Here is a 24,216-nt window from a genome sequence, read left to right as displayed (position 1 = left end):
CAGATATGATTGACTGCACTGTCCATTGAATGTTTGTCCACAGATATGGTTGACTGCACTGTCCATTGAATATTTGTCTACAGATATGGTTGACTACACTGTCCATTGAATGTTTGTCCACAGATATGGTTGACTACACTGTTCATTGAATGTTTGTCTACAGATATGGTTGACTACACTGTTCATTGAATGTCTGTCCACAGATATGGTTGACTACACTGTCCTTTGAATGTTTGTCTACAGAAATGCTTGACTACACTGTTCATTGAATGTCTGTCCACAGATATGGTTGACTACACTGTCCATTGAATGTTTGTCTACAGATATGGTTGACTACACTGTTCATTGAATGTCTGTCCACAGATATGGTTGACTACACTGTTCATTGAATGTTTGTCTACAGATATGGTTGACTACACTGTTCATTGAATGTTTGTCTACAGATATGGTTGACTATATTGTCTATGGAACTGTGATCCAAGAGGTGAAGACCAGTAATATTGCACGTGAGGTGGGTATTGTTTTAGTTGGATTATGGGCACTTCTGGTTAGGTATATCTCGTTCTCTATTTGGAGAAGGAAAGTGAAGGTGCTGTCAGATCTTTATCTTTACAAGCATAAGACTTGTGCTATCATTGACCACTCGACTGAAACTTGTGAAAATCTAGAGTTCTCATTGTTTTCTCCAAACATCAAGTCATGTTTTGTAGACCACAGTCCTAATGAACTACAGTTGAACTCAGAATGTCCTAATGAACTACAGTTGAATTCATGATGTCCTAATGAACTACAGTTGTACTCACAATGTCCTAATGAACTACAGTTGTACTCACGATGTCCTAATGAACTACAGTTGAACTCACGATGTCCTAATGAACAAAAGTTGAAATCATGATGTCCTAATGAACTACAGTTGAACACACAATGTCCTAATGAACTACATTTGAACTCACAATGGCCTCATGAACTACAGTTGAACTCATGATGTTGTAATGAACTACAGTTGAACTCACAATGTCCTAATGAACTACAGTTGAACTCATGATGATCTTTTGAACTACAGTTGTACTCACGATGTCCTAATGAATTACAGTTGAACTCATGATGATCTTTTGAACTACAGTTGTACTCACGATGTCCTAATGAACTACAGTTGAACTCACAATGTCCTAATGAACTACAGTTGAACTTACAATGTCCTAATGAACTACAGTTGTACTCACGATGTCCTAATGAACTACAGTTGAACTCACGATGTCCTAATGAACAAAAGTTGAAATCATGATGTCCTAATGAACTACAGTTGAAATCACGATGTCCTAGTGAACTACAGTTGTACTAACGATGTCCTAATGAACTACAGTTGAACTCATGATGTCCTAATGAACTACAGTTGAACACACAATGTCCTAATGAACTACAGTTGAACTCACAATGTCCTAATGAACTACAGTTGTACTCACGATGTCCTAATGAACTACAGATGTACTCACGATGTCCTAATGAACTACAGTTGAACTCACAATGTCCTAATGAACTACAGTTGTACTCACGATGTCCACCCCTGTCAGTTTCTGTGCGTAAATGTTGCATCCTGCCCGACAGTATCAAGATGCACTTCTTTCATATATTAATACAACATGTTTTGTACAGATTGAGGACTGTAGGGTTTTGATATCCCTTGTTGGATTGCAGTGGGATGCACACACCAAGGCCAGGGATGTGTGTAGAAGTCCAGACTAAGGGCCCTTGCGAGGCAAATGGGGGAGATTTGCAGTAATGTAAAACTAAGCACAAAAGACTTTACCTCACTTGTCCCTTCACAGTGAAATACAAGACACCTCTACAAAGCCATAATATTTCATAAATAATGAGTTGGGAAGTTTTCAGTTCCATTTTGGGAATGTTTACTGACATTTGTTGCCAACTTGAGGCTGAATTTTGATGTTGTCTTGTGTTTCTGCAGGCAGCTCTGGGTGCCGGCTTCTCCAACAGGATCCCCTCCCACACCGTCACCCAGGCCTGCATCTCCTCCAACCAGGCCATCACTACCGGCATCGGGATGATCGCATCCGGTGGTTGTGACTCCGTCGTGGCTGGCGGGGTGGAGTTTATGTCCGACGTACCCATAAGACACAGCCGCAAGATGCGCAAGCTCATGTTGTCTATGAACAAGGCCAAGACTTTGCCAGCCCGACTACAGCTCGTCAGTCAGATGCTGTCTGCATCAGCCCTCACTCCAGAGGTAGGTACCACAGCTCTTTAGCTCTCACACCAGAGGTAGGCACCACAACTCTTTAGCTCTCACACCAGAGGTAGGCACCACAACTCTTTAGCTCTCACACCAGAGGTAGGCACCACAGCTCTTTAGCTCTCACACCAGAGGTAGGCACCACAGCTCTTTAGCTCTCACACCAGAGGTAGGCACCACAGCTCTTTAGCTCTCACACCAGAGGTAGGCACCACAGCTCTTTAGCTCTCACACCAGAGGTAGGCACCACAGCTCTTTAGCTCTCACACCAGAGGTAGGCACCACAACTCTTTAGCTCTCACACCAGAGGTAGGCACCATAGCTCTTTAGCTCTCACTCCAGAGGTAGGTACTGCAAGTGAAGGTGGGTGCTTGTATCTAAAGCATCATCCTAAGACCAGTAGTTACCAGCAGTGAACTGTATCCTGAGTTTATCCCATTGTACAGGTTGTATGCACACAGTACTTATTGAGATTGATGTTGCAGTTGCCGGCAGTAGCAGAATTCTCCACAGGGGAGACCATGGGTCACTCGGCAGACAGACTGTGTGCAGCCTTCGGAATCACCAGACAAGAACAGGTGCGTAGTGCTGGAAGTGTGGAAGTGGGTAGTGCTGGAAGTGTGTAGTGCTGGAAGTGGGTAGTGCTGGAAGTGGGTAGTGCTGGAAGTGGGTAGTGCTGGAAATAGGTAGTTTTGGAAGTGGGTAGTTTTGGAAGTGGGTAGTTTTGGAAGTGGGTAGTGCTGGAAGTGGGTAGTGTTGGAAGTAGGTAGTTTTGGAAGTGGGTAGTGTTGGAAGTGGGTAGTGCTGTAAGTGGGTAGTGCTGGAAGTGGGTAGTGTTGGAAGTGGGTAGTGTTGGAAGTGGGTAGTGCAGGAAGTGGGTAGTGCTGGAAGTGGGTAGTGCTGGAAGTGGGTAGTGCTGGAAGTGTGTAGTGCTGGAAGTGTGTAGTGTTGGAAGTGGGTAGTGCTGGAAGTGTGTAGTGCTGGAAGTATGTAGTGCTGGAAGTGGGTAGTGCTGGAAGTGGGTAGTGCTGGAAGTGGGTAGTGCTGGAAGTGGGTAGTGTTGGAAGTGGGTAGTGTTGGAAGTATGTAGTGCTGGAAATGGGTACTTTTGGAAGTGGGTATTTTTGGAAGTGGGTAGTGCTGGAAGTGGGTAGTGCTGTAAGTGGGTAGTGCTGGAAGTGGGTAGTGTTGGAAGTGGGTAGTGTCCCCCATCTGGTGTTCAGCATCAATGTATGTCCCCCCCCCCCCCCCATCTGGTGTTTAGCATCAACGTACGTCCCCCCATCTGGTGTTCAGCATCAATGTATTTGCCCCATCTGGTGTTCAGCATCAATGTATGTCCCCCTATCTGGTGTTCAGCATCAATGTATGTCCCCCCCCCCCCCCCATCTGGTGTTCAGCATCAATGTTTGTCCCCCCATCTGGTGTTCAGCATCAATGTATTTGCCCCATCTGGTGTTCAGCATCAATGTATGTCCCCCCATCTGGTGTTCAGCATCAATGTATGTCCCCCATCTGGTGTTCAGCATCAATGTATGTCCCCTATGTGGTGTTCAGTATCAATGTATGTCCCCCCATGTGGTGTTCAGCATCAATGTATGTCCCCCTATCTGGTGTTCAGCATCAATGTATGTCCCCCATGTGGTGTTCAGCATCAATGTATGTTCCCCCATCTGGTGTTCAGCATCAATGTATGTCCCCCCCCCCCCCCCCCATCTGGTGTTCAGCATCAATGTATGTTTCCCCCCCCCCCCCCCATCTGGTGCAGCAGCAATTTTTTTCCCCCCATCTTGTGTTCAGCATCAATGTATGTCCCCTATGTGGTGTTCAGCATCAATGTATGTCCTCTTCATCTGGTGTTCAGCATCAATGTATGTTCCCCCATCTGGTGTTCAGCATCAATGTACGTCCCCCCTTCTGGTGTTCAGCATCAATGTATTTGCCCCATCTGGTGTTCAGCATCAATGTATGTCCCCCCATCTGGTGTTCAGCATCAATGTATGTCCCCCATGTGGTGTTCAGCATCAACATACACCCCCCCATCTGGTGTTCTGCATCAATGTATGTCCCCCCATCTGGCGTTCAGCATCAATGTATGTCCCCCCCATCTGGTGTTCAGCATCAATGTATGTCCCCCCTTCTGGTGTTCAGCATCAATGTATATCCCCCATCTGGTGTTCAGCATCAATGTATGTCCCCCCATCTGGTGTTCAGCATCAATGTATATCCCCCCTTCTGGTGTTCAGCATCAATGTATGCCCCCCCCATCTGGTGTTCAGCATCAATGTTCGCCCCCCCCATGTGGTGTTCAGCATCAATGTATTTCCCCCCATCTGGCGTTCAGCATCAATGTATGTCCCCCCCATCTGGTGTTCAGCATCAATGTATGTCCCCCCATCTGGTGTTCAGCATCAACATACGTCCCCCATGTGGTGTTCAGCATCAACATACGTCCCCCCATCTGGTGTTCAGCATCAATGTATGTCCCCCCATCTTGTGTTCAGCATCAATGTATTTCCCCCCGTCTGGTGTTCAGCATCAATGTATGTCCCCCCCATCTGGTGTTCGGCATCAATGTATGTCCCCCCCATGTGGTGTTCAGCATCAATGTATGTCCCCCATGTGGTGTTCAGTATCAACATACGTCCCCCTCATCTGGTGTTCAGCCTCAATGTATTTCCCCCCATCTGGTGTTCAGCATCAATGTATGTCCCCCCCCCCCATCTGGTGTTCAGCATCAATGTATGACCCCCCATCTAGTGTTCAGCATCAACATACGTCCCCGTCACCTGGTGTTAAGCATCAATGTATGTCTCCTGTGTGGTGATCAACACAGGTCCCCCTATCAGGTACCCCATGTTCAACATCAACATATGTCCCCCATCTGGTGTTCAACATCAACATGCGTCCCCCTTATGTCCCCCTCATCTGGTGTTCAGAATCGACATATGTCTTTTCCCCCCCTCCCTCCCTCCAAAATCTGGTGTTCAACATCAACGTATGTCCCCCCCATCTGGTATTCAGCATCAACATACGTCCCCCTCATCTGGTGTTTAGCATCAACGTATGTCCCCCATCTGGTGTTCAGCATCAATGTATGTTCCCACATCTCTTGTTTAAAGATCAACATTAGGTGTTCAACATCAGCATATGTAAATGTGTTTGATTCATCTTTTCAGGATGAGTTTGCTGTGAGGTCTCACACTTTAGCCAAGACTGCAAGTGACAAGGGTCTGCTTACTGACAAGCTGGCCTACAAGGTTCCAGGTAGGTGACACAGACAAGCTGGCCTACAAGGTTCCAGGTAGGTGACACTGACAAGCTGGCCTACAAGGTTCCACTTAGGTGACACTGACATGCTGGCCTACAAGGTTCCACTTAGGTGACACTGACAAGCTGGCCTACAAGGTTCCACTTAGGTGACACTGACATGCTGGCCTACAAGGTTCCACTTAGGTGACACTGACAAGCTGGCCTACAAGGTTCCAGCTAGGTGACACTGACAAGCTGGCCTACAAGGTTCCACTTAGGTGACACTGACAAGCTGGCCTACAAGGTTCCACTTAGGTGACACTGACATGCTGGCCTACAAGGTTCCAGCTAGGTGACACTGAAAAGCTGGCCTACAAGGTTCCACTTAGGTGACACAGACAAGCTGGCCTACAAGGTTCCACTTAGGTGACACTGACAAGCTGGCCTACAAGGTTCCACTTAGGTGACACTGACAAGCTGGCCTACAAGGTTCCACTTAGGTGACACTGACAAGCTGGCCTACAAGGTTCCAGCTAGGTGACACAGACAAGCTGGCCTACAAGGTTCCACTTAGGTGACACTGACAAGCTGGCCTACAAGGTTCCACTTAGGTGACACTGACAAGCTGGCCTACAAGGTTCCAGCTAGGTGACACAGACAAGCTGGCCTACAAGGTTCCACTTAGGTGACACTGACAAGCTGGCCTACAAGGTTCCAGCTAGGTGACACAGACAAGCTGTCCTACAAGGTTCCACTTAGGTGACACTGACATGCTGGCCTACAAGGTTTCAGCTAGGTGACACTGACATGCTGGCCTACAAGGTTCCAGCTAGGTGACACTGACATGCTGGCCTACAAGGTTCCAGCTAGGTGACACTGAAAAGCTGGCCTACAAGGTTCCACTTAGGTGACACAGACAAGCTGGCCTACAAGGTTCCACTTAGGTGACACTGACAAGCTGGCCTACACGGTTCCACTTAGGTGACACTGACAAGCTGGCCTACAAGGTTCCACTTAGGTGACACTGACAAGCTGGCCTGCAAGGTTCCACTTAGGTGACACTGACAAGCTGGCCTACAAGGTTCCAGCTAGGTGACACAGACAAGCTGGCCTACAAGGTTCCACTTAGGTGACACTGACATGCTGGCCTACAAGGTTTCAGCTAGGTGACACTGACATGCTGGCCTACAAGGTTCCAGCTAGGTGACACTGACATGCTGGCCTACAAGGTTCCAGCTAGGTGACACTGACAAGCTGGCCTACAAAGTTCCACTTAGGTGACACTGACAAGCTGGCCTACAAGGTTCCAGGTAGGTGACACTGACAAGCTGGCCTACAAGGTTCCAGGTAGGTGACACTGACAAGCTGGCCTACAAGGTTCCAGGTAGGTGACACTGACATGCTGGCCTACAAGGTTCCAGGAAGGTGACACTGACAAGCTGGCTTACAAGGTTCCAGCTAGGTGACACTGACAAGCTGGCCTACAAGGTTCCAGCTAGGTGACACTGACATGCTGGCCAACAAGGTTCCAGCTAGGTGACACTGACAAGCTGGCCTACAAGGTTCCAGCTAGGTGACACTGACAAGCTGGCCTACAAGGTTCCAGCTAGGTGACACTGACAAGCTGGCCTACAAGGTTCCAGCTAGGTGACACTGACATGCTGGCCTACAAGGTTCCAGCTAGGTGACACTGACAAGCTGGCCTACAAGGTTCCAGGTAGGTGACACTGACATGCTGGCTTACAAGGTTCCAGCTAGGTGACACTGACAAGCTGGCCTACAAGGTTCCAGCTAGGTGACACTGACAAGCTGGCCTACAAGGTTCAGGGTAGGTGGTGCATCAAGGATATTGATGATTTTGTCCTCTTTTTTATCATGCTGTGTCTCCGTACCCCCTGGGGCTGCTGATGATGTTAATTTGTTTTCCAGAGAGCCACTTGGCGCCTTAAGATTTTTTTAAAGGAGCAAAGTAGTATTTTAAGGAGCCAAGAAAATGTGTAGGGAGCCAACTTTATAATTGATAAATGAAATGAAGTCCTGATTCACCAAACAACACAAAGGTTTACTGGAATATAATCAGTTCTATTGATACATTTTAATCTACTATTGGTACTATAGCATACATGATCGGGCAAGGACGCATTGTGATTTTACACTGCTTCATTGCAGATATCATGCCCTCCTGCTCAAAGTGCCGGCATGGGATCCCCACTCCCTGTGCCTTAAGTGTACATCCCAATGCCTCCAGGGTTCACACTGTAAAGACTGTCCCCCGCTTTCCCCCAAAGCTTTCAGACAGTACCTCTGTGTGTCCAGAAAACGGAGATCACAACAGGCTATCTTAAGATGTCTGGCCTCTCCAAGAATTCCCCCACTACAATTGGACATCTTGCATGTCCGCTTTGAGCATGGAGCACATGGAGCCTTGTATCTGGGACTATGCTGCGACTTCATTGCCAAGAATCAACTCCCAGGACAGCCAGATAGATTGTTCCTCATCCCTCCTCTAATTTTGACTGTGGGCTAGGAAGATGAACAGGACCTTCATCTATGTCTTGTTAGAGCACTCTGTTGCCCATCAGACAATCCGAGGAATGCCGCAGACAACGACGACGCCTCTTCATACCAGTATATATGACCTAGCGAGCGGAAATCAGCTGCAACACAATCGTCCTCTTGCTGCGAGCCATCATTCTCCAGGCCTACAAGGCAGCGGGATTGGACCCGCCACGCTCCAACATCCTGCATGAGATCCGGGCAGTCGCCTCCACCATGGCGCTACACAGCAACTGCTCTCTACGTACCATCATGGAGGGGTGTTTCTGACGATCAAACACAATCCTCGCCAGTCACTACCTGAGAGATGTTGCACTGGAGGATGTGCAAGGAACACACAGTTTTGGTCCATTAGTAGTGGCTGAACAGGTCACCACTACTAAACGCCACTGACCTTGCCTCCAGTCCAGATCTGGCCTCTCGACCTCCCCTGGCTTAAATGCTCTTGACTAGAAGGTTCATGCCCCACTTGCATACGGCTCGGTACACCAGACTACAGCTTTAACTTGAGATGGTTAACGTCTATGGCTGCGTAGTACCTGGACACACCGCATACCTGACTCTTGGTTCCCATCCATGAAATGGTCATTGATGCCGACCATACAGCCGAGGACGGGCTGAGGGGAACGGAGGTTCCCATACATGGATTGGTCACTCGAAGTTGACCTGTGACACAGCCAAGGACTGGCTGAGGAAACAGAGATCTGATATGAAAGTCCACATCTGAAGGTATGTCCTCCACCGATTCTGTCGGATAAAGATTCATTAAGGAGTAATGCAGGATAAGTAAAAAATCTAGTAAAATCCTAGATATTTTTTATATTTGTATACTTATCCTGCATTACTGCGTCTAAAGTGACCCACCCATCGCAGATCTACCTCCCCACGATGCCTTCCGATGTCCGGACTCCAGAGTAATGTGAGGATCCGTGACATCACTTCCTTTGGTCACGTGGGAGCTGTGTGACAGGGTTGGCCTCTCAGCTAGTTGGAACAACTTCTTCAAGGAAAGACCTTCACACAGCTCTTTTCTGTCAAGAACAAGCAGTAATATGCATTAAGCATAGCGTGCAATGTCTGACCCTTTCCCTATGTTTAAGCATATTGAAAAAAAGCCTTACCATGCACTTACCGTCTTATGAACAATAAGAGAGGCATGACGCTGAAAACAATGACAATGATATTTGTCACTGTACATTCTCAGAATGAAACGTTATGAGAGAATTTGGTTGTGATATTCATGTATTTATGGTCCGGAAGTTCACTTAGTACTCAGATCAGTAATACCAACAGTGAAACCAGTTTAATTAAGCAGACGACGGAGCACATTCAGAACTAGCAGACAACGGAGCACATTCAGAACTAGCAGACGACGGAGCACATTCAGAACTAGCAGACGATGGAGCACATTCAGAACTAGCAGACGATGGAGCACATTCAGAACTAGCAGACGACGGAGCACATTCAGAACTACCGTATTTTCTTGAGTATAGTGCGCACCCATGTATAATGCGCACCCCCCTCTAGCGGGTTCAATATTTTGGAAAAAAAAGAAATTTGAATATTATGCGCAGAATTCTTTTACACCGTACCCTTTCAGCGAAGTCCGGCAAACGAACGGGTGCTGAGAAACTTCGTCAGTACAAATTCGAAATTTGAGATAAAAAATCACCAGACATGTTTATTTACCGTTTAAATAGTATTTATTGTTCGGCTAGGCATTGTTTTATATTTAGGGATTAAGATTACCTTGCGTTTTTTCTCGTAAACTAAGCTGGAAACAGCAATCAGCTGTACACACGTTTTCTTGGAATCGACCGGTGATTCGGTCAAGACACACCCAATGATATAACTTTATAAGATTTTTAATGCAAGGATCGGCAACAATTGTATCTGAAACTATTTTATTTATCAGGAATAATATATTCCATTATTTTCTTAATTATATGCAACCTATAATAAACATATTTAAAATAATAATAACCCTAAGCGAAGCAGCTGATCGCTATTCCCAGGTATTATTTTTTACATAGAACATGTCTGACCAGTCACCGTCAAGGCTCACGCGCACATGATCACGTGATCGCGAGAATTTCATGTTGACATAGAATCGTCAAACAAAAACAAATATGACTTTTAACGAGTCAAAGTATGTCATTTATGATATATGTATCCATTCTCTGTCAACTAAAGTTTGTTTCAAGGCGTCAATAGCGGTATTCTGACCGTGGTTGCTGTTAATAACGGTGAGTTGTGCGATCTTCCGATCGCTTCACACACGATTTCGCCGAAATTAATAAAAACAATATTATAAGGAATTTTGAATAAAATCAATGAAATAAGTTACAAACATAAGTCCAGATATACAAAGAACACTTTTTATAGCCAGACAGTGTAATTACATAATTATTTTGCGTAGTGTATGGATTTGTTGACATGGTGTTTCGTGCTCACGGTAATGTCTTTCCATGGGGGAAAAAAACATCCAAACTCATAATTCGTGTATAATGCGCACCCCCTTCTACACAGCTGTGTTTTTTTCGAAAAAAAGTGCACTCTATACTCAAGAAAATACGGTAGCAGACGACGGAGCACATTCAGAACTAGCAGACGACAGAGCACATTCAGAACTAGCAGACGACGGAGCACATTCAGAACTAGCAGACGACGGAGCACATTCAGAACTAGCAGACGACGGAGCACATTCAGAACTAGCTGACGACGGAGCACATTCAGAACTAGCAGACGACGGAGCACATTCAGAACTAGCAGACGAAATTTTTGTTAATGTACTCAGCCAAACCATCCTTTCCCCTGCGAGTCATGAAACCTTGAATAGGTGGGGCAGGCAATCTGATTCATTATCTGATTCTCTTGGGCACTTTGTTGGTGTTTCAGGTGGGCAAAGTTGAAAAACACTTTCCCTGTATCGGCCACCGTGTTTTATTTTCCTTTCCAGAAGATAGGTACACCACATGCATGAACCTACACTTCCCACAGCCTGGTGAACACCTGACATTACTAGCACTGTGACTAATAACCTATCAGCACTTCCTTCGATCAATATGTGAAGCTCATTTTACCAGACGAGATTGTTACAAAATATAGATAATTTGTACTGTCGCTTCGATCACATTGTTGATTTTATTACCAAAACTATTTTAATCGCAAACTTGAGTTATGACCAGGTACATACTGGCGACTGACATGAAAATACTGATCACAGAAAACAAAAGTAGATTGCTATAGGGACCAAATCAGTTGCAAAATTGAGGCCTGGCCAGGGATTGCTGATGATGTTGGGGTTTGTAAACATTATGCTGTGTCCCCACGCAGGTGTTGCTGCTCCGGTAGACAAGGACAATGGCATCCGTCCGTCGTCCATGCAGGCCATGGGGAAACTCCGGGCCGCCTTCGTCAAGCCACATGGCACGATCACGGCCGCCAACGCTTCGTTTCTGGTAAGCTGTCTGTGTCCTATGTGGTCATAAATAAGTACACTTTATCTAGAAATGATCTGACATCAAGAGGACTTGCTATCACTATTACCCTTATAGTTGCAGAAATATGGTCATATCAAATTAAGCCTCAAGTTCATGTCATCCACGCGCTACAGAATAGAGGAGGAAATGAATAGATCAAAAAGTATGTTAGACTGATAACCCCAGTATCCCTTTGGGATTTGGCTATAAATAACTCAAGTACCCCGTGGGGTTTTAGCTAAGCATCCTAAAGATAAGCCCAATACCCCATGGGGATTCAGCTAAACATGCTAAAGATAAACCCCAGTACCCCATAGGGATAGGGATTCAGATAAAGATAACCCCAGTACCCCATGGGGATTCAGCTAAACATGCTAAAGATAAACCCCAGTACTCAATGGGGATTCAGCTAAACATGCTGAAGATAAACCCCAGTACCCCATAGGGATAGGGATTCAGATAAAGATAACCCCAGTACCCCATGGGGATTCAGCTAAACATGCTAAAGATAAACCCCAGTACTCAATGGGGATTCAGCTAAACATGCTAAAGATAAACCCCAGTACCCCATAGGGATAGGGATAAAGATAACCCCAGTACCCCATGGGGATTCAGCTAAACATGCTAAAGATAAACCCCAGTACCCCATAGGGATAGGGATTCAGATAAAGATAACCCCAGTACCCCATGGGGATTCAGCTAAACATGCTAAAGATAAACCCCAGTACTCAATGGGGATTCAGCTAAACATGCTGAAGATAAACCCCAGTACCCCATAGGGATAGGGATAAAGATAAAGATAACCCCAGTACCCCATGGGGATTCAGCTAAACATGCTAAATATAAACCCCAGTACTCAATGGGGATTCAGCTAAACATGCTAAAGATAAACCCCAGTACCCCATAGGGATAGGGATAAAGATAACCCCAGTACCCCATGGGGATTCAGCTAAACATGCTAAAGATAAACCCCAGTACCCCATAGGGATAGGGATTCAGATAAAGATAACCCCAGTACCCCATGGGGATTCAGCTAAGCATGCTAAATATAAACCCCAGTACCCCATAGGGATAGGGATTCAGATAAAGATAACCCCAGTACCCCATGGGGATTCAGCTAAACATGCTAAAGATAAACCCCAGTACTCAATGGGGATTCAGCTAAACATGCTAAAGATAAACCCCAGTACCCCATAGGGATAGGGATTCAGATAAAGATAATCCCAGTACCCCATGGGGATTCAGCTAAACATGCTAAAGATAAACCCCAGTACCCCATAGGGATAGGGATTCAGATAAAGATAACCCCAGTACTCCATGGGGATTCAGCTGAAGATACCCCAAGTTCCCAATGTGGATTCAGATAAAAATAACCCCAGTACCCCATGGGGATTCGGGTGAAGATAACCTGTCTCCTATGGGGATTCGGCTAAAGCTAACCCTGTCTCCTATGGGAATTCGGCTAAAGCTAACCCTGTCTCTTATGGGGATTCAGCTAAAGCTAACCCTGTCTCCTATGGGGATTTAGCTAAAGCTAACCCTGTCTCTTATGGGGATTCAGCTCAAGCTAACCCTGTCTCCTATGCAGGGCTGAGGATCAGTGTTTCAGCTGACACATGCCATTGTACCCCAACTGCAGATTGTTGGTCACGCCAGCAACCTCAGGTCAGCTTGTTTATATGACTGTGACATAAACAACATGCACCCACTGTCTTTAGAAGTTGATACACACATAGTTGTTCCGGCACCAACGTCTGAAATGCCGCTCAAAGAAGGAGGCTGATAATGATGACCTTCTCTGCCCCACAGACTGACGGAGCCTCTGCCTGTCTCATCATGTCCGAGGAGAAGGCCCTGGAGCTGGGCCTAAAGCCCAAGGCATACCTCCGCGACTACCTGTATGTGGCACAGGACCCCAAGGACCAACTGCTGCTGGGGTAGGTCACACGCTGCAGGGGTAGGTCACACACTCTGGGGTAGGTCACACGCTGCTCGGATAGGACACACACGCTGCAGGGATAGGTCACACACGCTGCTGGGATAGGTCACACACGCTGCTGGGATAGGTCACACACGCTGCTGGGATAGGTCACACACTCTGGGGTAGGTTACCTGCTGCTGGGGTAGGTCACATGCTGCAGGGATAGGTCACACACGCTGCTGGGATAGGTCACACACTCTGGCGTAGGTCACCTGCTGCTGGGGTAGGTCACACACACTGCTGGGATAGGTCACACACACGCTGCTGGGATAGGTCACACACACGCTGCTGGGATAGGTTACACACACGCTGCTGGGATAGGTCACACATGCTGCTGGGATAGGTCACACACTCTGGGGTAGGTCACCTGCTGCTGGGGTAGGTCACAGTCTGCAAGGATAGGTCACACACACTGCTGGGATAGGTCACACACTCGCTGCTGGGATAGGTCACACACTCTGGGGTAGGTCACACGCTGCTCGGATATGTCACACACTCGTTGCTGGGATAGGTCCCACACTCGCTGCTGGGATAGGTCACATGGTGCTGGGGTAGGTCACATGCCGCTAGGATAGGTCACACACGCTGCTGGGATAGGTCACACACATGCTGCTGGGATAGGTCACATGGTGCTGGGGTAGGTCACATGATGCCAGGGTAAGTCATGTGTTGTCAGGGTAGGTCACATGTGTTGTCAGGGTAGGTCACATGTGTTGTCAGGGTAGGTCACATGTGTTGACAGGGTAGGTCACACGTGTTGTTTGTATAGGTCTGTTAGTATGTGCTGGTCATGTCATTTGTTTCATTAAGCTAAAGAAATTGAAGTGTGTAGGTAACTATATGATGCTTCCATTGAATTTGATAAGCACTTGTTTCCGTCCTCACTCATGCATGACAGACTTTTGTCACAAGTTTCAAGGATTGGACCATGACAGCACAGTCACTCGTTGTCGTCTTGTATGTTGGGGTCCTTGTTGAACCTCTGTGTTTCCTTTCTTCACAGTCCAGCATATGCCACACCAAGAATTGTGGAGAAGGCTGGCCTCGCCATGTCTGACATCAGTGTGTTCGAGTACCATGAAGCATTCGCAGTATGTCTCCTAAAGTCACAAACAGCCATAGAGGGCACTCTCATGTCATCACTCATGTCACACTCACGTCACACTTACATGTCATCACACAAATCACCACTCACATGTCATCACACAAATCACCACTCACATGTCATCACTCACATCACCACTCACATGTCATGACTCACATGACCACTCACATGTCATGACTCACGTCACACTTACATGTCATGACTCACATCACCACTCACATGTCATCACTCACGTCACACTCACATGTCATGACTCATATCACCTCTTACATGTCATCACTCACGTCACACTCACATGTCATCACTCATATCACACTCACATGTCATGACTCACATCACCTCTTACATGTCATCACTCACGTCACACTCACATGTCATCACTCATATCACACTCACATGTCATCACTCACGTCACACTGACATGTCATGACTCATATCACCTCTTACATGTCATCACTCACATCACCACTTACATGTCATCACTAACGTCACACTCACATGTCATGACTCACATCACCTCTTACATGTCATCACTCACATCACCACTTACATGTCATCACTAACGTCACACTCACATGTCATGACTCACATCACCACTGACATGTCATCACTCAAGTCACACTCACATGTCATGACTCATATCACCTCTTACATGTCATCGCTCACATCACCACTTACATGTCATCACTAACGTCACACTCACATGTCATGACTCACATCACCACTGACATGTCATCACTCAAGTCACACTCACATGTCTTGACTCATATCACCTCTTACATGTCATCACTCACATCACCACTTACATGTCATCACTAACATCACACTGACATGTCATGACTCACATCACCACTGACATGTCATGACTCACGTCACACTTACATGTCATCATTCACATCACCACTGACATGTCATCACTAACGTCACACTCACATGTCATGACTCACATCACCACTCGCATGTCATCACTCATATGGAGGCCACATACATGTCACAATTCACATGCCGCCACATACATGCCACTATTCACATTGAGGCCACTCACATGATGCCACTCACATTGAGGCCACTTGCATGTCACCACTCACATTGAGGCCACTTGCATGTCACAACTCATATGGGGGCCACTCACATGCTGCCACTTGCTTGTCACCACTCATACTGAGGCCACTCACATTCCGCCACTCACATGGAGGCCACTTGCATGTCACAACTCATACTGAGGCCACTCACATGGAGGCCACTTGCATGTCACCACTCATACTGAGGCCAGTCACATGGAGGCCACTTGCATGTCACAACTCATACTGAGGCCACTCACATGGAGGCCACTTGCATGTCACAACTCATACTGAGGCCACTCACATGGAGGCCACTTGCATGTCACCACTCATACTGAGGCCACTCACATGGAGGCCACTTGCATGTCACCACTCATATGGAGGCAACTCACATGGAGGCCACTTGCATGTAACCACTCACATGGAGGCCACTTGCATGCTACCACTCACATGGAGGCCACTCACATGGAGGCCTCTTGCATGCTACCACTCACATGGAGGCCACTTGCATGCTACCACTCACATGGAGGCCACTCACATGGAGGCCTCTTGCATGCTACCACTCACATGGAGGCCACTTGCATGCTACCACTCACATGGAGGCCTCTTGCATGTCACCACTCATATGGAGGCCACTCACATGCTGCCACTCACATGGAGGCCACTTGCATGTCACCACTCACATGGAGGCCACTCACATGCTGCCACTCACATGGAGGCCACTTGCATGTCACCACTCACATGGAGGCCACTTGCATGTCACCACTCATATGGAGGGAGTTGTACCTCCCTATACCAGTTGTACCTCCCTATATGAGTTGTACCTCCATATATGAGTTGTACCTCCCTATACCAGTTGTACCTCTCTATATGAGTTGTACCTCCCTATATGAGTAGTACCTCCCTATATGAGTTGTACCTCCCTATATGAGTTGTACCTTCCTATATGAGTTGTACCTCCCTATACCAGTTGTACCTCTCTATATCAGTTGTACCTCCCTATATGAGTTGTACCTCCCTGTATGAGTTGTACCTCCCTATATGAGTTGTACCTCCCTGTATGAGTTGTACCTCTCTATATGAGTAGTCCCTCCCTATATGAGTTGTACCTCCCTATATGAGTTGTACCTCCCTGTATGAGTTGTACCTCCCTATATGAGTTGTACCTCCCTGTATGAGTTTTACCTCTCCAAATTAGTTGTACCTCCCTATATGAGTTGTACCTCCCTATATGAGTTGTACCTCCCTGTATGAGTTGTACCTCTCTATATGAGTAGTCCCTCCCTATATGAGTTGTACCTCCCTATATGAGTTGTACCTCCCTGTATGAGTTGTACCTCCCTATATGAGTTGTACCTCCCTGTATGAGTTGTACCTCTCTATATGAGTTGTACCTCCCTATATGAGTTGTACCTCCCTATATGAGTTGTACCTCTCTATATGAGTTGTACCTCTCTATATGAGTAGTCCCTCCCTATATGAGTTGTACCTCCCTGTATGAGTTGTACCTCCCTGTATGAGTTGTACCTCCCTATATGAGTTGTACCTCCCTGTATGAGTTGTACCTCCCTATATGAGTTGTACCTTCCTATATGAGTTGTACCTCCCTATATGAGTTGTACCTCCCTATATGAGTTGTACCTTCCTATATCAGTTGTACCTTCCTATATGAGTTGTACCTCCCTGTATGAGTTGTACCTCCCTATATGAGTTGTACCTCCCTATATGAGTTGTACCTCCCTATACCAGTTGTACCTCTCTATATGAGTTGTACCTCCCTATATGAGTTGTACCTTCCTATATGAGTTGTACCTCCCTATATGAGTTGTACCTCTATATGAGTAGTCCGTCCCTATATGAGTTGTACCTCCCTATATGAGTAGTCCGTCCCTATATGAGTTGTACCTCCCTATATGAGTTGTACCTCCCTGTATGAGTTGTACCTCTCTATATGAGTTGTACCTCCCTATATGAGTTGTACCTCCCTATATGAGTTGTACCTCTCTATATGAGTTGTACCTCTCTATATGAGTTGTACCTCTCTATATGAGTTGTACCTCCCTGTATGAGTTGTACCTCCCTATATGAGTTGTACCTCCCTATATGAGTTGTACCTCTCTATATGAGTTGTACCTCTCTATATGAGTTGTACCTCCCTATATGAGTTGTACCTCCCTGTATGAGTTGTACCTCCCTATATGAGTTGTACCTCCCTATATGAGTTGTACCTCCCTATATGAGTTGTACCTCGCTATATGAGTTGTACCTCTCTATATGAGTAGTCCCTCCCTATATGAGTTGTACCTCCCTATATGAGTTGTACCTCCCTATATGAGTTGTACCTTCCTATATGAGTTGTACCTTCCTATATGAGTTGTACCTCTCTATATGAGTTGTACCTCTCTATATGAGTAGTTCCTCCCTATATGAGTTGTACCTCCCTATATGAGTTGTACCTCTCTATATGAGTTGTACCTCTCTATATGAGTAGTCCCTCCCTATATGAGTTTTACCTCCCTATATGAGTTGTACCTCCCTATATGAGTTGTACCTCCCTATATGAGTTGTACCTTCCTATATGAGTTGTACCTTACTATATGAGTTGTACCTTCCTATATGAGTTGTACCTCCCTATATGAGTTGTACCTCCCTATATGAGTTGTACCTCCCTATATGAGTTGTACCTTCCTATATGAGTTGCACCTCCCTATATGAGTTGTACCTCCCTATATGAGTTGTACCTTCCTATATGAGTTGCACCTCCCTATATGAGTTGTACCTCCCTATATGAGTTGTACCTCCCTATACCAGTTGTACCTTCCTATATGAGTTGCACCTCCCTATATGAGTTGTACCTCCCTATATGAGTAGTACCTCCCTATATGAGTTGTACCTCCCTATATGAGTTGTACCTCCCTGTATGAGTTGTACCTCCCTGTATGAGTTGTACCTCCCTATATGAGTTGTACCTCCCTATACCAGTTGTACCTTCCTATATGAGTTGCACCTCCCTATATGAGTTGTACCTCCCTATATGAGTAGTACCTCCCTATATGAGTTGTACCTCCCTATATGAGTTGTACCTCCCTGTATGAGTTGCACCTCCCTGTATGAGTTGTACCTCCCTATATGAGTTGTACCTTCCTATATGAGTTGCACCTCCCTATATGAGTTGTACCTCCCTATATGAGTTGTACCTCCCTATATGAGTTGTACCTCCCTATATGAGTTGCACCTCCCTATATGAGTTGTACCTCCCTATATGAGTTGTACCTTCCTATATGAGTTGCACCTCCCTATATGAGTTGTACCTCCCTATATGAGTAGTACCTCCCTATATGAGTAGTCCCTCCCTATATGAGTTGTACCTCCCTATATGAGTAGTCCCTCCCTATATGAGTTGTACCTCCCTATATGAGTTGTACCTTCCTATATGAGTAGTCCCTCCCTATATGAGTTGTACCTCCCTATATGAGTAGTCCCTCCCTATATGAGTTGTACCTCCCTATATGAGTTGTACCTCCCTATACCAGTTGTACCTCTCTATATGAGTAGTTCCTCCCTATATGAGTTGTACCTCCCTATATGAGTTGTACCTCCCTATATGAGTTGTACCTCTCTATATGAGTTGTACCTCCCTATATGAGTTGTACCTTCCTATATGAGTTGCACCCTACTTCCAGGGCCAGATTATGGCAAACCTCAAGGCTCTGGACTCGGACTTCTTCTGCAAGTCGTACATGAACAGATCAGCAAAGGTGAACAATTGGTTGTGAGTCAGGATGCAGCAAGTAATGTTTTTATATAGATTGAAGCTTGTTAAACATGTCAAGTCGGGTTTTCTGGTTGGCTGCTGTTGAGAACATTTATGAATTTATTTACTCATTTCCTCCACCATGTCGATACGATTGTTTCACAGGTAAAGTGGAGCGTTGCAATGTTAAGGGCCAGATATCAGTTCTCAGTTGATTATTGTTTCCGACCATGAGCTTGTAGTTGACACTGCTTGTGATGTGTGCAGTATGGAGCCCCGCCCATGGAGAAGCTGAATCTGTGGGGTGGTTCGCTGTCCCTGGGACATCCGTTCGGAGCGACTGGGGTAAGGCTGGTCACAACAGCAGCCAATCGTCTGGAGGCGGAGGACGGACAGTACGCAGTCGTTGCAGCATGTGCAGCAGGAGGACTGGTCAGTATGCATACGGTCGCCACATTCATTTCTCACCCCCCTGAGGACACCATGTCAACCTTTTAACTACCTGTTACCCCCCAGGCAACCACATACAGCCTCCTACATATCTGTTACTCCCTGGGGACACCACATACAGCCTCATACCTCGCTGTTACCCCCCAGGCAACCACATACAGCCTCCTACATATCTGTTACCCCCTGGGGACACCACGTACAGCCTCGTACCTAGCTGTTACCCCCAGGGGACACCATGTACAACCTCATACCTAGCTGTTACCCCCCGGGGACACCATGTACAACCTCATACCTAGCTGTTACCCCCCGGGGACACCATGTACAACCTCATACCTAGCTGTTACCCCCTGGGGACACCACGTACGGCCTTGTACCTAGCTGTTACCCCCCGGGGACACCATGTACAACCTCATACCTAGCTGTTACCCCCTGGGGACACCACGTACAGCCTTATACCTAGCTGTTACCCCCCGGGGACACCACGTACAACCTCATACCTAGCTGTTACCCCCTGGGGACACCACGTACAGCCTCATACCTATCTGTTACCCCCCCCCCGGGGACACCATGTACAACCTCATACCTAGCTGTTACCCCCCGGGGACACCATGTACAACCTCATACCTAGCTGTTACCCCCCCAGGGACACCATGTACAACCTCATACCTAGCTGTTACCCCCCCGGGGACACCATGTACAACCTCATACCTAGCTGTTACCCCCGGGGACACCATGTACAGCCTTGTACCTAGCTGTTACCCCCGGGGACACCACGTACAACCTCATACCTAGCTGTTACCCCCGGGACACCATGTACAACCTCAAACCTAGCTGTTACCCCCCGGGGACACCACGTACAACCTCATACCTAGCTGTTACCCCCGGGGACACCACGTACAACCTCATACCTAGCTGTTACCCCCTGGGGACACCATGTACAACCTCATACCTAGCTGTTACCCCCCGGGGACACCATGTACAGCCTCATACCTAGCTGTTACCCCCCGGGGACACCATGTACAGCCTCATACCTAGCTGTTACCCCCCGGGGACACCATGTACAGCCTTGCACCTAGCTGTTACCCCCCAGGGACACTACGTACAACCTCATACCTAGCTGTTGCACCCGGGGACACCATGTACAACCTCATACCTAGCTGTTGCTCCCTGGGACACCACGTACAACCTCATACCTAGCTGTTACCCCCCGGGGACACCATGTACAACCTCATACCTAGCTGTTACCCCCAGGGACACCATGTACAGCCTCATACCTAGCTGTTACCCCCCGGGGACACCATGTACAGCCTTGCACCTAGCTGTTACCCCTGGGGACACCATGTACAACCTCATACCTAGCTGTTACCCCTGGGGACACCATGTACAACCTCATACCTAGCTGTTACCCCTGGGGACACCATGTACAGCCTTGTACCTAGCTGTTACCCCCGAGGGACACCATGTACAACCTCATACCTAGCTGTTACCCCTGGGGACACCACGTACAACCTCATACTTAGCTGTTGCCCCCAGGGACACCACGTACAACCTCATTCCTAGCTGTTACCCCCCGGGGACACCCTGTACAGCCTCATACCTAGCTGTTACCCCCCGGGGACACCATGTACAGCCTTGTACCTAGCTGTTATCCCCCGGGGACACCATGTACAACCTCATACCTAGCTGTTACCCCCCGGGGACACCACGTACAACCTCATACCTAGCTGTTACCCCTGGGGATGCCACGTACAACCTCATACCTAGCTGTTACCCCCCAGGGACACCATCTACAGCCTTGCACCTAGCTGTTACCCCTGGGGACGCCACGTACAACCTCATACCTAGCTGTTGCCCCCGGGGACACCATGTACAGCCTCATACCTAGCTGTTACCCCCCGGGGACACCATGTACAGCCTCATACCTAGCTGTTACCCCCCGGGGACACCATGTACAGCCTTGCACCTAGCTGTTACCCCTGGGGACACCACGTACAACCTCATACCTAGCTGTTACCCCCCGGGGACACCATGTACAGCCTCATACCTAGCTGTTACCCCCCGGGGACACCATGTACAGCCTTGCACCTAGCTGTTACCCCTGGGGACACCATGTACAACCTCATACCTAGCTGTTACCCCTGGGGACACCATGTACAACCTCATACCTAGCTGTTACCCCTGGGGACACCATGTACAGCCTTGTACCTAGCTGTTACCCCCGAGGGACACCATGTACAACCTCATACCTAGCTGTTACCCCTGGGGACACCACGTACAACCTCATACTTAGCTGTTGCCCCCAGGGACACCACGTACAACCTCATTCCTAGCTGTTACCCCCCGGGGACACCCTGTACAGCCTCATACCTAGCTGTTACCCCCCGGGGACACCATGTACAGCCTTGTACCTAGCTGTTATCCCCCGGGGACACCATGTACAACCTCATACCTAGCTGTTACCCCCCGGGGACACCACGTACAACCTCATACCTAGCTGTTACCCCTGGGGATGCCACGTACAACCTCATACCTAGCTGTTACCCCCCAGGGACACCATCTACAGCCTTGCACCTAGCTGTTACCCCTGGGGACGCCACGTACAACCTCATACCTAGCTGTTGCCCCCGGGGACACCATGTACAGCCTCATACCTAGCTGTTACCCCCCGGGGACACCATGTACAGCCTCATACCTAGCTGTTACCCCCCGGGGACACCATGTACAGCCTTGCACCTAGCTGTTACCCCTGGGGACACCACGTACAACCTCATACCTAGCTGTTACCCCCCGGGGACACCATGTACAACCTCATACCTAGCTGTTACCCCCAGGGACACCATGTACAGCCTCATACCTAGCTGTTACCCCCCGGGGACACCATGTACAGCCTTGCACCTAGCTGTTACCCCTGGGGACACCATGTACAACCTCATACCTAGCTGTTACCCCTGGGGACACCATGTACAGCCTTGTACCTAGCTGTTACCCCCGGGGGACACCATGTACAACCTCGTACCTAGCTGTTACCCCTGGGGACACCACGTACAACCTCATACTTAGCTGTTGCCCCCAGGGACACCACGTACAACCTCATACCTAGCTGTTACCCCCCGGGGACACCATGTACAACCTCATACCTAGCTGTTACCCCTGGGGACACCACGTACAACCTCATTCCTAGCTGTTACCCCCCGGGGACACCATGTACAGCCTCATACCTAGCTGTTACCCCCCGGGGACACCATGTACAGCCTTGTACCTAGCTGTTAGCCCCCGGGGACACCATGTACAACCTCATACCTAGCTGTTACCCCCCGGGGACACCACGTACAACCTCATACCTAGCTGTTACCCCTGGGGATGCCACGTACAACCTCATACCTAGCTGTTACCCCCCAGGGACACCATCTACAGCCTTGCACCTAGCTGTTACCCCTGGGGACACCACGTACAACCTCATTCCTAGCTGTTACCCCCCGGGGACACCATGTACAGCCTTGTACCTAGCTGTTAGCCCCCGGGGACACCATGTACAACCTCATACCTAGCTGTTACCCCCGGGGACACCATGTACAACCTCATACCTAGCTGTTACCCCCCAGGGACACCATCTACAGCCTTGCACCTAGCTGTTACCCCTGGGGACGCCACGTACAACCTCATACCTAGCTGTTGCCCCCGGGGACACCATGTACAGCCTCATACCTAGCTGTTACCCCCGGGGACACCATGTACAGCCTCATACCTAGCTGTTACCCCCCGGGGACACCACGTACAACCTCATACCTAGCAGTTACCCCTGGGGACCCCACGTACAACCTCATACCTAGCAGTTACCCCTGGGGACCCCACGTACAACCTCATACCTAGCTGTTACCCCCCGGGGACACCATCTACAGCCTTGCACCTAGCTGTTACCCCTGAGGACACCACGTACAACCTCATACCTAGCTGTTGCCCCCAGGGACACCATGTACAGCCTTGTACCTAGCTGTTACCCCCGGGGACACCATGTACAACCTCATACCTAGCTGTTACCCCCGGGGACACCATGTACAGCCTTGTACCTAGCTGTTGCCCCGAGGGACACCATGTACAGCCTTGTACCTAGCTGTTACCCCCGGGGACACCATGTACAGCCTCATACCTAGCTGTTACCCCTGGGGACGCCATGTACAGCCTCATACCTAGCTGTTGCCCCCGGGGACACCATGTACAGCCTTGTACCTAGCTGTTACCCCCGGGGACACCTGTGGAGACACCACATACCCTACCCTGCTTTCTAAATCCTTAGAATTTGACATTCCTGGTGAGAGAGACAGAT

General features: G+C 48.1%; 1 protein-coding gene across 1 annotated transcript in view; it reads left to right on the top strand.

The window, feature by feature from the left end:
• Positions 1-24,216, top strand: part of LOC124123594 (trifunctional enzyme subunit beta, mitochondrial-like) — a 32,370-nt gene that overhangs the window by 7,380 nt on the left and 774 nt on the right. Inside the window, exons 5-13 of the mRNA XM_046486799.2 lie at positions 444-511; positions 1,967-2,245; positions 2,737-2,829; positions 5,431-5,518; positions 11,396-11,520; positions 13,351-13,478; positions 14,526-14,613; positions 19,372-19,446; positions 19,710-19,874. Coding sequence (XP_046342755.1) covers positions 444-511; positions 1,967-2,245; positions 2,737-2,829; positions 5,431-5,518; positions 11,396-11,520; positions 13,351-13,478; positions 14,526-14,613; positions 19,372-19,446; positions 19,710-19,874 — 1,109 coding nt within the window. The remainder of the gene's footprint in view (positions 1-443; positions 512-1,966; positions 2,246-2,736; positions 2,830-5,430; positions 5,519-11,395; positions 11,521-13,350; positions 13,479-14,525; positions 14,614-19,371; positions 19,447-19,709; positions 19,875-24,216) is intronic.

Source organism: Haliotis rufescens, unplaced genomic scaffold, assembly GCF_023055435.1.
Source record: "Haliotis rufescens isolate VD_foot unplaced genomic scaffold, xgHalRufe1.0.p SCAF_2, whole genome shotgun sequence".
Taxonomy (NCBI): Eukaryota; Metazoa; Mollusca; class Gastropoda; order Lepetellida; family Haliotidae; genus Haliotis; species Haliotis rufescens.
This window is presented reverse-complemented; position numbering and strand designations above follow the sequence as displayed.